This window comes from Lissotriton helveticus, chromosome 12 (assembly GCF_964261635.1).
Source record: "Lissotriton helveticus chromosome 12, aLisHel1.1, whole genome shotgun sequence".
In the NCBI taxonomy this organism is placed as follows: Eukaryota; Metazoa; Chordata; class Amphibia; order Caudata; family Salamandridae; genus Lissotriton; species Lissotriton helveticus.
In genome coordinates this window covers 463,058,888-463,073,057 of record NC_136073.1, presented here as the reverse complement: position 1 = coordinate 463,073,057, position 14,170 = coordinate 463,058,888, and the positions used below count along the sequence as shown (strand labels likewise).

General features: G+C 43.9%; 1 protein-coding gene across 1 annotated transcript in view; it reads right to left on the bottom strand.

The window, feature by feature from the left end:
* Positions 1 to 14,170, bottom strand: part of OGFOD1 (2-oxoglutarate and iron dependent oxygenase domain containing 1) — a 214,463-nt gene that overhangs the window by 19,716 nt on the left and 180,577 nt on the right. Inside the window, exons 10-12 of the mRNA XM_078671565.1 lie at positions 11,270 to 11,544; positions 10,789 to 10,917; positions 2,345 to 2,403 (exon numbers count right to left, since the gene is read on the bottom strand). Coding sequence (XP_078527691.1) covers positions 2,345 to 2,403; positions 10,789 to 10,917; positions 11,270 to 11,544 — 463 coding nt within the window. The remainder of the gene's footprint in view (positions 1 to 2,344; positions 2,404 to 10,788; positions 10,918 to 11,269; positions 11,545 to 14,170) is intronic.

Below are 14,170 nucleotides of genomic sequence, written 5' to 3'. Positions count from 1 at the left end.
CCAGTTGTCAAACCAGTTTTCCAGGGGCATATAGCCACACCTCTGGGTTGGGCTAGGGAGCTCTGAAAGCCAAGAGAGGAGTTCTGCCATGTTGGAAGTGGGCACAATGGTGCATTCTGGAATTGACAGATGCCACACTTCACAGGACGTGGTCATCCGGAGGGAGGGAACGTGGTAGCCTATTGGCTATTAACTGCATCTGACCCAGAGGGCATGTTTATTATAGCATAAAAGGAGCCCCTGGCACCCCGAACTCAGATTTCAAACTGGACTGGAAGAAGGACAGAAGAAGAGTTGCCCTCCTGCACCAAGGAATTGCAAAGAGAGACCGCACCTGGTGGCTAGCAAAAGAGAGGACTGTGCCTGATGTGTCTTGCTCATGAAGAAGTTGTTTCCTGAACCCAGTCATTGCAAGAAACTCCAACGGTCAGTCGCCTGACCTCCAGTTCGCAGTACAGTGCCACACAGCTGAAGAAGCCCGTTGGGGTGAGTAGGTAGCCCTAATCTCTAAGCCGCAGTTCCTTGTTGCCATGCAGCACCAGAGACTAGACCCTGATGCTCAAAGTTGGACCAAAGTCTGCTGGACCTAGAAGAGACGTCGGAGTTCAGCTAGGCCACCCAGAAGACAATTTATTGCCCAGTAAAGGATCTGGTTGTAACCGCTATACCGGGGACTAGTAGCCCAGTGATTTTCTGGACTTCTACCTTGACTGAGAGGACTTCGAGAGATGTTGACCCATGTGGCCAGGACTGTTTCACTGAGTTTGTGGATTGAGAAGAAGCTTCAGAGAGACCCCTGTTAACCGCATCACATCCACAGCATCCTTGTGCATCTTCAACATTCTGTATTCCTTGCATCAGGACCACGTCCAAAGGAATGTATAGCCAAGAGGTAAAAGTGTCTGGAACTTACTAAAGACTGCTCCTTCCTTCAAGGTAACTGCTTCGGTCGGTCTTGCTGGTGCCCCCTGTCTGGCTCCCTGCTGGAGCTGGTCACCAACAGTAACTCTAATTGACTGCAATACAACTAGACGTTTTTGCTCAAATAGTTTTCAAGTATCAAATTAATTGAATTTGCCAATACTTGTTTGCGGGAGAGTAAAGAGCTATGATTTACTGTACCTTTCAAATTCATTATCTCCCGAATCCTCCAGTGGATCTTTTTCGTTGTGGTGTCTAAAATATATACAAATACAGTCTATTTTTGTGTCTCAATGATTTTTTTCTGCAATTATTTTTGTGCTGTTTACATGTTTTACAATTGTTCCTTTGTGTAAGCCTTGCTGCTGAGAGCCACAGCTCCCCAGAGTTGAGCTAGAGGGCCTAAAGATGTGGGTAAGTATATTACACGGTGAGGTCACACAACCACAGCATGTAATGCACCCCATTTCCTCACATGCCCTCTATCCTGGAGGGGAAATTCTAAACTTCTGAGCAGTCGGATTGACCAACAGAAATTAAGTGGTAAGAGTAAAGAAATATGGCGCATCAGATTATCGAAAGGTCAACACCAACAGAATCCTTCCCTGAGCATCAGGGCACATGCTTTACAATATTCAGTGAGGAGAGTTCATCCACTTCCAATGCTTTCCACCGGTCAGCTGAAATATCATTCAACTTCTTGGTGTATCTCCCACTCCTTTCTTCCTACATGGTATCTGCTGAAAATGAACTATTTTGTTGTTCATTTCTGAGAGGTGCTTACAAAGGGATTTCCTTCTGAGCAATACAAATTGAAAGGGCATTTGCCTTTAAGGACGAGTCTTAGATTGAATTACTTTATTTTAAACAAATAGTGTGGCTGAGTGGTCAGTTTGCATTAGAAATTTGTAGCGGTGCCCTGCCAATAGAAAGGACTTGGGAAGCAGTCTTGTGCAGCTTTCATTTATTAATATGCATTGTGGACTCTTGTTTGTGATAAAATGCCCTAAGAGTTTCTAGACTTTGGCTAGTGTTGTGCTTAAGTGAGATTACTGTTAGAATATGATATTCTTCAGAGTTGTTGCCTGAAATACATAAAACTAAAAAGTCTGATTGCACTAGTGAAAACAACTGCACACTGCTAGCCTCTGCTTTTTGCTTTGATTCTGGAGTGAAATCTTGTGACGAACCGCTGAGGATGAACTTTGTAGTACGTTGATTTTCATATAGGGTGTATCTTTATCAATAGACCTCACCAGTGCCAGTTTCCCCTGGTTTTTACAAAGCATATAATAGATGTAGTATTGGTAATTACAATGAAAAGTGTACATGAAAAAAATCTAATGACACCCATTTCTACCCTTAACACAATGACTGACTAGGTTAGGGATTTGGTCTTAATACTTGAAATCATTTCTCTCACCTCCTCATCTTCATCTTTTGCAATGTAAGAAGTGAATCCACCATATTCGGCTTTCCAACCTTTAAAGAAAATGAATTACAAAACTCAGAAAATATTTTTTTGCAACTTGAGGCATTCTAGAGTAGCATTTTGCAAGATGTCAGTGTGATGATAACTGAAGTTGATCAGTTTAAATCAAACTAAACCTTGAAAATCAGAATAAGTGTTTATTCTTTGCTTGTATGACAAAATATTACTATGCATCACTGCTCCCAGTATGCTGTAGCTTGTTTATTATCCACCTTTGTCTCCTGCATTAATGTAGCTCACCAAACAATTAAGACCTTTGGAGGTATGAGATGTGGCCTCTGACAGAATGGCAGTCTCCCTTATTGAGGTAGCTTGCCATGAAAAGGATGCCAAAAAGACAATAGCACGTGAAACACTTAAACTGAGGGTATGGATGCTGGTCCCGAGGATGAATCGTACCCTCTGAAAGACAGGGAGACTTTTGCCAGTACTTACAGTAATACACCTACCTATGGGGTTTTCGAAGCAGACAAGGAGCTGTGGGGTCAGAGAATAAGGGGATGGGAGAGGGGCACACTAACCTCTGGAGTTATACAGCGGATGTTTACACAAGTTGCTCAGGATGGCTGGGAGGTGCAAAAGTGCATAAAGGAAAACTGACACTAAAAATGAGGGGGATAGCTCCCTAGCTAACTGCTGGGATGAAGTAGACGTAGAGGCAAGGGTAAGGGGGCAGCATCACGATACCTAAAACGGTATGACTCAACACACAAAAGGTACAATGTACAGACTTGAATCACAGATGAGATTAAGTAACTATAAAGGTCGATAAAGCCCACTCTAATAGAGCTACTTGCAGACAGTTAGCTGTCCTGAGAGAACGTCTTGTCGTTCTTAGAACAAATAGGGCAGAAATGTCCTTAAAAAAATTAAAACTAAAAATCTATAAAAAGGGAAACAAAATAGGCACTTTGTTGTGTTGGCAATTAACAAAGCAGAGGGCAAAAACACATATTGGACCTTTTAAGAACCTGGCACGGAGGATAGGTGATCATTGAACATAAAAAGGAAAATGCGGTTAGAACATTTTTCCAGGAAGTTTGCACAAGCAGCCAGGAAAACCCAAAATGAATCTTAACTTTTGTGGAAGATTCTCTGATTCCTAGGATAAGGAGAAGCCAGAGAAGACCCCCACCAAGGCAGAAGTAGTTCTGGCTTTGAATAAGATGAGCGAGGAAAAGCCACTTTGCCCTGATGGGGTGCCATCGGGATTTTACTAGCTCTTCCCACACCTTACAAAGATCTACAACTCCTTTAAAGGAGGACAAGATGTAACACCACTGACGCAAGAGGCAGACAAAGCACGATGTGCTTCATATATAGACCTAACTTTCTCCTGAATTCCTGTGGAAAAGAAATATTTAAGAAAATCCCAGCAAATAGACTTGAAGCCCTTCCTACTGTAGGCAGATCGGATGGGATGCAATAAGTACAGGCAGGACTGGGATGACGTCAGGAGAACTGCACTAGATGCCTTAAAGGATTTCACTCACATTGGTTGGCCATATTGAGAGGCTATTGTGCTCACTGTTGGTTTGGGCCTAAACGTTGACCTGGACACTGCCAAGCTACATCAGCCAGAGCGTGAGGGTGAAGGTCAATGATAGGAACACGAAGAGCTCCTTGCGTGGAGTAGGGAGGTGGCAATTGCTGTAGGAACTCACCAAAGTATCAAAGGGATGGCACTGAACAAAGTATTTGCGGATTACATTTTGTTGTTTTTTGTGGGGGGGGGTGGGTACAATTGTTTATTTGCATTTCAATGTAACATGTACAATGCCAAAAGAGAAAGGCAGGATAAAAAACAGAACAATAATCAGCTTGTCTATTACGATAATGCAAATACGTTTCCCTTAATATCAGAGCAGGCAAAGTGCAGCAACGAAAAACAGAAAACGAACTGCAACAAAAGTTCAAAGAGTTCAGTTCACCAGATGGGAAACACCAAGCCAAGTCATCACAATGTCATTACACAGTAGGCATATTAATTATACAGGTTGAACAGTAGAGGCCCAGTTCGTCCAGAGGCCAGTTTCCGTTACAGTAATGACATATCTAAAGGTATCCCAGCTCCACCCAGCACTCATCCTCCCAGTGAGTTCACCAGCTAAACAATATTTACTCTGGGATATGGAAAGAGCCATAACTTCTTGATCCTGGGTTCTAATCCGAGCTAAAAATGGTTCCCATATCTCTCTAGGCCGAGATGCCACTGCCATCAGTTCCCTTCACCTTCGGTTCAACCGGTCTACCCCAATGAATAGCCACACGTCTCTTGGCCAATAAGAGCAACATGGCCAGCAATCGCCTAGTTTCTGCCGGAGCGTCTTTCGTGTAGTCTAGTAGCCCCAAGAGGGGCGTTGGTTCCAGTGTCTTTTCCAGTATTCTACTGACCACCTTAAAATATCTCTGCCAAATAGTGCGCAATCTGGGGACCATTCCAGGCCAGGTGTAGGACTGTAGCCCAGGCAGAGCGCCATCTCCAACAGTTCGAATCCTCCCAAAGCCCCATGCGGTGTAACTGTACAGGTGTTCTATAATACATGTGTAAAAACTTCAAGTAAATCAGGTGGAGTTTATAATTTGGAGACAATGCCTCCAGTTGTCCACAGCAGAACCCCCACTGTTCCTCGGTCAGGGGTGTAGCTAGCTCCTCATCCCAGCTTGCTAGGGCTTTGGGGTGCACGATTGGGGAATCCCTTTGCATTGTATTGTATAGGCGCGTAATCCAAGTCCTTCTTTTGCTGTCTGCAGTATGCAAGGGACAGTTCTATTGTCTCTCGGGAGGTCTTGGTTCCTGGGTGAAGGCTGGCAGGTCTCCTGGGATTTGAGGACTCAGCAGCTGCAGAACAATTCGACTTTTGGGGTAATAGGTGAAGTCACGTGGCAGGATTGCCGCCAACTCAGTTGCTGGTCTTCTGTTCTTGCTGTATGACTCTTCTCATCCGTCTTCTTTCTTCAGGTCATCAGGTTCTGCTTTTCCGGTGCCAGCGACTCCCCTAAATACTCAATTTAGGGGCATTAGGGGTGTATAGAGTAGTAGTCAATGGGCTAATGACGCATGCGGTCCCCTATGTGATCACTTTCTGTTAGAAGTGGGCATAACCCTGTCCCAGAATTCATAAGTATGCATCACAAAGATGACTACTTCTGAAAAATCGTGTCCACCTCAGTTTAGCCCAGCTTAGGGGTGGCACGCCTACCTGACTAGCTGATTTTCCCACCTGCCCAGGAGCCAAAGGGGCTCTGGTTAAGGGGGCTGGCTTCCTCTCCTGTGAGAGGGAGTCAGATTTGCCTTTCAAAGGCAGCAGCTCTCTGAAGCTTGCCAGCATAGGAAGGCTAATCACCAGATCATCTTGTGGGAGGGGGTGTGACACCCTCTTTCCAGACAGATTTAGTTCTGGGTGTCCTGAGAGCAAAGGTTTTCACCCCAGGAGGTCAAAAACGTGTCTCGGGTGGCAGGCTAGCAGAAACCAGTCAGGGAGCACACCAGATGCTGGTAGGTTTGAGGGCACCTCCAAGGTACGCTCTGGGTGCATGTACTGGTTAATCCATCACTGGAATCAGTGTGGGTTTATTAATAAGAGGTGTTTGATACCAAACATCCCTATCTTCAGTGAAGCCATCATGTAGCTGGGGAACTCGTTTTCATCAGTGTCCAGCACATGTTTTAAAATGGCTTCCCTAGTCACCTGTACTGGCAGCAATATGACTGACCAACATAAAGGCAGTTAAGCCCTCACATGTAATATTTAGCACCCTGCCTTAGGGCTGTCAGGCCTGCTGTAGGGGTGACTTACAAATATCACATGCAGTGTTAATGGACATGGCACACTTGGATGTGTGACATGTTTTGTTTTCACTTGTGGGTGCATCAAGACACCCAGCCTGAGATAACAGTCATGCATGTGGTTGGTGAGGGGTCCCTTAGGGTGGCACAATTCCGGCTGCTGCCCGTAGAGACATTCCTTAGTACCTCAGGCCCTAGGTGCCAGTGGTACTATTTACTTAGGTCTTACAGAGAACGTTAAAGGTTTTGCCAATTGAGGAACAATTGTACAGTTTTGGGAAACACCTCTGGCACTGGGGCCCTGGTTAGCAGGAACCTAGTGCACTTCCAGTTGAAATGACATCAGTGTCATCAGCAATGTAATATGTGAGGTCATAAGCAGTGCACTGCGGGGCATAAGTTATAGTTCGCTCAGATAACTATAAGTGCAGAAATTCACTGGTTTTGTACGAGCGAAATCCGAGCCTAACTATAACGTACATGTAACCTTTGTTTTTAAGTGCATTTCTAAGGTTTTTTTAAATTCATTTTCCTAACTATAACCTTTGGTTTTTAGTGAATTTCTAAGGGTTTTCAAAATCTATTTGCTAACTATAACATCCCTGTAACCTTTGTTTGTTTTTAGGTGAATATCTATGTTTTATTTAACTGGTAGGTGTGTTTGCAGCGTGGTGGAGAAAGGGGGTGGTGCCCCCAAGGACCCTCTGGAGCCGAGGGAACTTCATCCCCCACCAGCAGTGCACCAGGAAGCATGTTTGCAGAGTGGTGGACCACAACCAATAGACTTCAGGGCAGTTAGCTAGATAATAGATACCTTTCGAACCTTAGCTCTCAAAAGAGCATCACCCTCCCTATTACTGCATGACAAAGCTACCACATACTTCAATGAGACACTCAACTCTCAAAGGTGAGTCATAAGCAAGAGCAAAGGGAGAAACTGATACCTGGGGACCCCACAAGTAAAGCTTTCCTGATAATGCTGTGTGCTAAATGCAGCTGAACTTGGATTCTCCAAGGCCAATAATTAAACTGCTTGGCTTTATATATCCTGATCCAATACATACCTTACTCAACAGCTCTAGTAGTTTTCATTGACAAGATGTAGTTCTCACGTTAGGAAAGGTGAAGACACCTGTTACAGATACTTGAGAATAATCCGAGACTTAGACCAATTCAGTCTCTATTTTAAAGACATGGAATAGAGGACCACAACATGGGGCAGCGCATTAACATAACACCCACTCATCTTTAAAGGATTTTTGTGATTTGCCAACTAGAACGCACTATTGTTGGTAGGCCTGGGACAATATTGGAAACACCAATACCCCTGGAGGATACTGACCAGTACGTACTCCCCCAGGAAACCAAGAAAAAGTCTCACACATGGTTAATAATCACCACAACATCAGACAGTGTGGTAAGTAACTCTACTCTTTTTCTATTATATTTCATACTCTGTTACAATCTGGATCATAAATTGAAAGTTATCGGTGGCATATCACTTTTTTCTTCCTCCCAGGTCAGGTAAAAAAAAATTGTAAGTTGATCATTACAACTTTCAATGTTTCCCCTATCTTCATTGGTGGCATGATGCTAAGACAAACACATGCAATATCATAATACTACATGTAACAGACTACAATATTACATGGTCTTGTTTGTAGCTGTGCATTTTACAGATCTGATACAGAAATATTCTTCACATATTTTCAACTAAAATATGTTTTATGAAGGCGAAGCTTGCCCATGGGCATCATTTGGAGTTGGTCCAGGGTTGCAGGCAAAGGTTTAGCCCACTCTGAGGCCACGGGTTGCAAAGGAAGTGCCAAGAGTAGGAGGGAGCAAACAAGAGGTGGCTTCTGCGACCCCTATCTGCCTCCAAATGACCTTCATGAGTATGTTATGCTTGAAGGAAAATGCTCTCTCAGAACTCATATGCAGCTCCCGAGGTGGCTGTCTGTGGCTCCATTGAGTGCCCAGGCCTTTCTAGAGACACAAGTGTGCAAAGTGAAGGTGTGCCAGACGTCTAGTCCACACTGCCGCTGGGTTGGCTTGGGCATTAGATTATACAGTGATGCGGGGTCTTGGTGAGTCAGAAGAGAGGCTACCTTAAAGATGGCTCCACTCCCGTAGGGGGTGACTGAGGAACAAAACTGGAGTGAACTTGCTGCCGTAGATGACCTGTGGGCTGTTTAGTGAAACTCACTATGACCTGGAATCTCCGGAGGAGAACCCTCAACAGAAGTAGTGACGCATCACCAGTTGAGCAAATGAAAGGTTATGGGTGAACTTGGCCGCTAGTGCAAATAGGAATGTCTGTTGTAGGTGCCCCTCCTCTGACAGACTTTTTCAGCACCAAATCTGCATTGCCTTCTGAAGAATTACTTACAAAGGAGTCAGAAGACACCCCTCCCCTCAGTCTTACTAGGTTGACCCAGGTTGTGTCAGGGCTCTTTGATTTACTGCAAGACTTAAGACCCAAAATGAAGGAGATGGCATTTAAGCCACTATGGTAAAGATTCAATCCATGAGAGAAAAGACTAAATGGTAGGTGAAGGAACTTAAAGGAAGGTGCAGTCCATGGATCTGCAGTTACTGGCCCACAAATCTGAGAATCAACAAAAATCTTTTGTGAAGCCATAACTCCACTGGAGTCCAAAGTTGAAGACTTAGAAACACACAGTAAGCGCACAGGATGAGAGTACTAGGGGTTCTCTCGCTCACCACAATTGCTTGGCGACGATCTCTACTGAATTGGGCTACGGTGGAGGGGATGGTACTCCAAAGGGAAGATCTCCTTGGCTTACCTAAACTCCCCATAGCACATCAATGGGATGCTATGGTACTGAAGCTTCAGGAGATGGTCACTGGCACAGGGGGTTCGTGCGAGTTGATGGAGACTGGTACTCAAGGCTCGTCTCTGGCTCCCGCATAGAGTGAAGAGCACTGATTTCCAATCATCTGGAATCCTGTTTCTGTCACTGGATTTGGCAAACTCTAGGCCTCTTCTCCCAACCCAACCCACCCCACCCCCGAGTTCTACTAGGCGCAGAAACAGGTCACAGGCGACTCCCCCCCCCCCCCCCCTCGTTATCTTATGTTGTCCTCAGTATGTTGTACCCTATGTCCAGTTGACGCATAATGCACCATGTTCTAGCTCTGTTCATGTACTTTGGAGATGCAGTCTTTGGGCCTAGATACCCCCTTCTATCGGTGCGTGGTTCTTGGACTCTCACAATGGACTACCACGTACCTCAAAAGTCATACATTGATCAATGGCGTATTTGTACATGTTCTATTGCCGCCACATACACACTGTACGTTGTCGGGATTTTTTCCTAAAATTGTTCAAAATGCTAAACATTTTAATAAAAAGATTTAAACAAAAATGAGAGTACTAGGGGTTACCCAGACCTTGCTTAGTGAGGATATTAATTCCCTACTGTAGGATTTTTCAGTACTGAGAATTTCGGTGGTTCTTCTCCAGTCTAACGGAAGATTAAAAAATTATCTCATAGAGCGAGAGAATGAGAGAGAGAGAGAGGAAACATTATAGTGGATATGGGCTCCATTTGAGGGAGAATTGATTAAGGTAGCATGACGCCCATATGTTTATAATGGAAAGATCACAGGGTCCACATTTCTACCTCATTTCTCACAAGTGACTAAGTCAAGGAGACAAGATCTGCAGATCCCAAAGGAGAAATTGATTGTGCTGGACTTGATGGCCTCACTCTGGTACCCAGCAATGTTACAGGTAGTGATGACCTGCTTGGGGAGTGTGTTCACGCAAACAAAAGCGACCAGGGACTTTCATACATCAGTGCTAGACAGAATGCAAGCAACAAGGACCACCCTTGGCTAAGAGCAGACTATGCAGGTAAAGTGCATGCTGTCCACATTGAATGCGGTTAATAGTGAAGTGTGAAACAGAGCATATGTTCAGAGGGGTGTGTATGGAAGATCTTTTTTTGCATGTATTTTGATTACTGTATTAAACAGGTTTGATATCTATAGAAAAATTTATAATCTCTGCACAGTTTTGTCATTCCCTTTCAGATCTTCAAAAGCGAAGGGGGAGAGTGAGATGGTTGTTGACTTTAGTGGCTGCTGTGTGGAGATCTCTATCAACAAAGTTGGAATGAGGTATGTTTTTTTGGTGATAATGCCTGTGCTTTGGTCTATTGTCTTAATGTTGGTGTATCAATAAAAAAGGATTAAAGTTTAAAATAGGTTTCAACAATAAACATAAAAACAAAGAAGTTTATAGAAACACCTGGCATCAGTTTTGCCATATTACAAGAACAATAAGTCACATTTCATTGAGCAAGATATTTAAAATTTAAAAAAAAGACTGAAGAAACTCTGCCACTAAATAACAGTTTGTGCCGTGTCAAAAGTCTTTATGCAGAGTCAGACCATTTTCAATGAAATGTGTATTTTCCTGACAAAAGTTGCAACATGATCTCACCCCAAAAAAAGTTTCTCCATTTCACACGACTCTGCAACAAAACAGAATCCAGGAGTAATGCAACATCTATATACAAGTGCAGTTTCCATTCACTCACAAGCCTATATCACCTACCATCACAACCAAAGAAAAGAAGCAGATCCAGTGCAAATTCGCAGTTGTCGGTGTCTGTATCATGGATTAAAGTGTAGTGGCCATTTCTCCAGTGCCTAAGCTCACCTCTGCTAACAGGAACACTTGATTCTACAAAAGAAAAAAAGTATTATAAAGAAACAAGTGACTGAACACTGCCCTACAAACATAAGAGTGATGAATTATGCATGTAATTAATGTAGGTTCATGATAACAAAAGTGTAGTTTTTTTCAAAATAAAGAGAAATTTGCCAAAGCTAGCGCATCAGTATGCTTTTTTGATCTTTTACTGTGCAAAGTACATCGGTCTCAACCCCTGCTACGGAAACGTGTAACAAGCATAAAAGAAGGCTGCAGTAGAGGCTATGTTCCAGCAGTCGAAGGGGTAAACAATCAGTCTTCCGCTGGCTTTCCTATATCTGATGGCAGATTACTGCCTTTCAGCATCAAAAAGATGACTTACTTTCTATAGCTGTCTTTTGTTGCTCTGTTTCAACTGTTGAACGCCCAGAGTGATTTCCTTCTACATTGGAAGAGCTTGGCCCAGCTGAGTCTTCCATTCTTCTCACCACTGCTGACCCTTCATTCTCCTCATCGTCACTGTCTGAAGATGCCAGAAAATGAAGTTTTAGCCCAGTCAAGTTGGAAAGCAGTAAGAACATGGCCTCAGACTGGAGTAATTCACTGCACTTCTTCAATATTTCAGGTAGTTGGTCTTCTTCGGCTTGCTCGTAACATCTGCAACACACAAGCTTCACAATTAGAATTTTGGTGTAATGAAACGATTGCAAAAAGAACAATTGATGGACAGGATGCAGAACAATGTCATACATTCACCCCAGTACAAATATCTGGGCCTAAATCCATCGTTATTTTGCTCCCCATGCCATTCCAGTTTGAACCCAGCCATATGCAAATCAGTCTTGACCCTGCCTGCCAATGGGAACAGTCCAGCCTGAACTGCCAGACCAGGTCCTCCCTCGACTGGAAACAAGCATCCTAGGACCGGTTTCGGGGTTTCACCCTTCATCAGCTAGGATAGCTTGACACCAGTGGCATGGAGAGCCCGGGACCCACGTCTGGGCATACCCGTCCCACTCAGGGTGACAAATGCAAAAAGAACAATTGATGGACAGAATACAGAACAATGTCATACAGTCACCCGAGTACAGAGATCTGGGCCTAAATCCATTGTTTTTCTGCTCCCCCTGCCATTCCAGTTTGAACCCAGCCGTATGGAAATCAGTCTGGACCCTGCACCCAATGGGAACTGTCTAGCCCTAACTGCCAGACCAGGTCCTTCCTGGACTGGAAACAAGCATCCTAGGACCAGTTTCGGGGATACACCTATAAGATGTAACAACAACAGAAATATAAAATAACAGTTTTATAAAGAAACAAAAATCAAAGTACCCAGAAAAATGCATTGGGCCAATGGTTTCTCAGAAAACATCAGGGAGCTGCAGATGGCTGTTTCTTAACCTTGAACCACCCTTTCCAAGCATATTAACAGCTTTCCATAGAAGTCTCAGGTCTGTATCAATCAAGATATTATGCTTGAACTGGTATGATTTCAGATCAAGATAACTAGGTACAAAAAGTATTAATAAAACAATACTTTATAAAGTTAAATGAAGGCCTTGGTGCAAAAGAATGACCTGGATATTGTGGCTATTACTGAGACCTGCAGGGATCATCAAAGCTAGTGCATAACCACTATCACAAATCAGAGGCGACTGGACATCACCTGAAGTCTGCAACTTGCTGAAGAAGCTGACAGTCTACCTAGAACCTAGAAATCTGCCTGTCAGCTAAGAAAGAGAAAAAGAAAACCTGGGCTTACAGGAGGAGAGACTCTTCAGGTGGAGAAGTCAGTCTGCCCCTGCCTTGGGCAACATCCTGTGCTGACTGCCACCATGGAGCAAAGCTGCAATTGACCCAAATCGGGAGGGGTCTCCTGGTGCAGTTACCCATGCTGGGGCTTACTTGCCGAGGGTTATCTGGCTGAGGGTGTAAGGGTAGATTAGTAAGTGGGCTGAACACTATGCTGGTGATTTTCCAGCAATAAAAAATACAAAGTCCCTGAATCGAAGACTGAAACAACAAAAGGTCACATTGAGTAAAATCACACTTCAAACACTATTATCTTTAAAACTGAAAGGGCCAGAGAAGGTTTCCGGAATCAAGACAACCTCCACGGGCCAAAAGAACTAGACTCCACAATCAGGGATGTGAAGACCAGCAACCTCTATGTAACCCTAGCAGGGTTATTGAGGATTTCCTTGCTCAAGTACACAAATGGAAAATGTTACTTACCCTGCAAGCCTCTGTTCGTAACAGCATGGGCTCTGACTCTATGTTACATTGTTTTAGCACAGCAAGTGAGAAAGTGTATGAAGTGTCAAGTGAGCCTATCAAGGTGTGCAATGCATCAGTGATCCACGAGGCCTCCAAGAAGGTGACTGGGCGCATTTGAAAATACAGCACTACATGCTACAAACAGATTCTTACAGAGTAACACTTTCAGTTCGAAGAAAGTGTGGCTGTAGAAAAACATGCTATGCATAGACTATAAAGCAGTATCATCCTTAAGTGCTGGATAGTGTTTGGCTGATGCAGATGTCTGGAACAAAGTCCTTGTGATTATCTGGCCAACCATAGCCTGTTGGTGGCGCAGGATGTCCATGCAATAGTGCTTAATAAATGTATGTGGGATTTACCAGGATGCAATCTACAGGAATCTTGCTAAGGAAAGGCATGGTGGCTCCTTTATTAGGGATGGAGTGCAACATGGGTCGGACATGCAGGACTCTGCTTTGAGGTAGCAGGTTTGGATGCACTTGATTATCTATCTCGCTATGCCAGCCTTAGTGTTGGGATGGACTATATTAATCTTTGAAAAGGATACAAACAACTGACCAGACTTACAACAAGACATTGTCCTGTCAATGTGATACATGACAGATCATTTATCATGTGTAGAGCTCTTTCCATTACCGAGTCTGGATACTGAAAGAACAGTGGGAGCTCTATAGTTTGGTTAAGGTGGCAGGATGATACCACTTTGTGGAGAAAGTTAGGACTGCGTCTATGAAAAACCCGATCTTTGTAAGGTGAGTGCTTGCAGCTCACTGATGCATCTGAGGAAAATAACAGACACGAAGATAGCCCCATTCCAGGAAAGGAACTGAAGAGGCATGAGTGTAAAGGCAAAGAGGTTGGCTCCATGAGCCTTGTGTGGACTATATAAAAGTTCCACACGGGCTGCAAGCATTCTGGGAGGAATGTTCTTCTTATGTCCATCCATGTCTGCGCCGAACTCACTTCACCGATGTTTAAGTGCACAGTTTGACATCGTTACTCC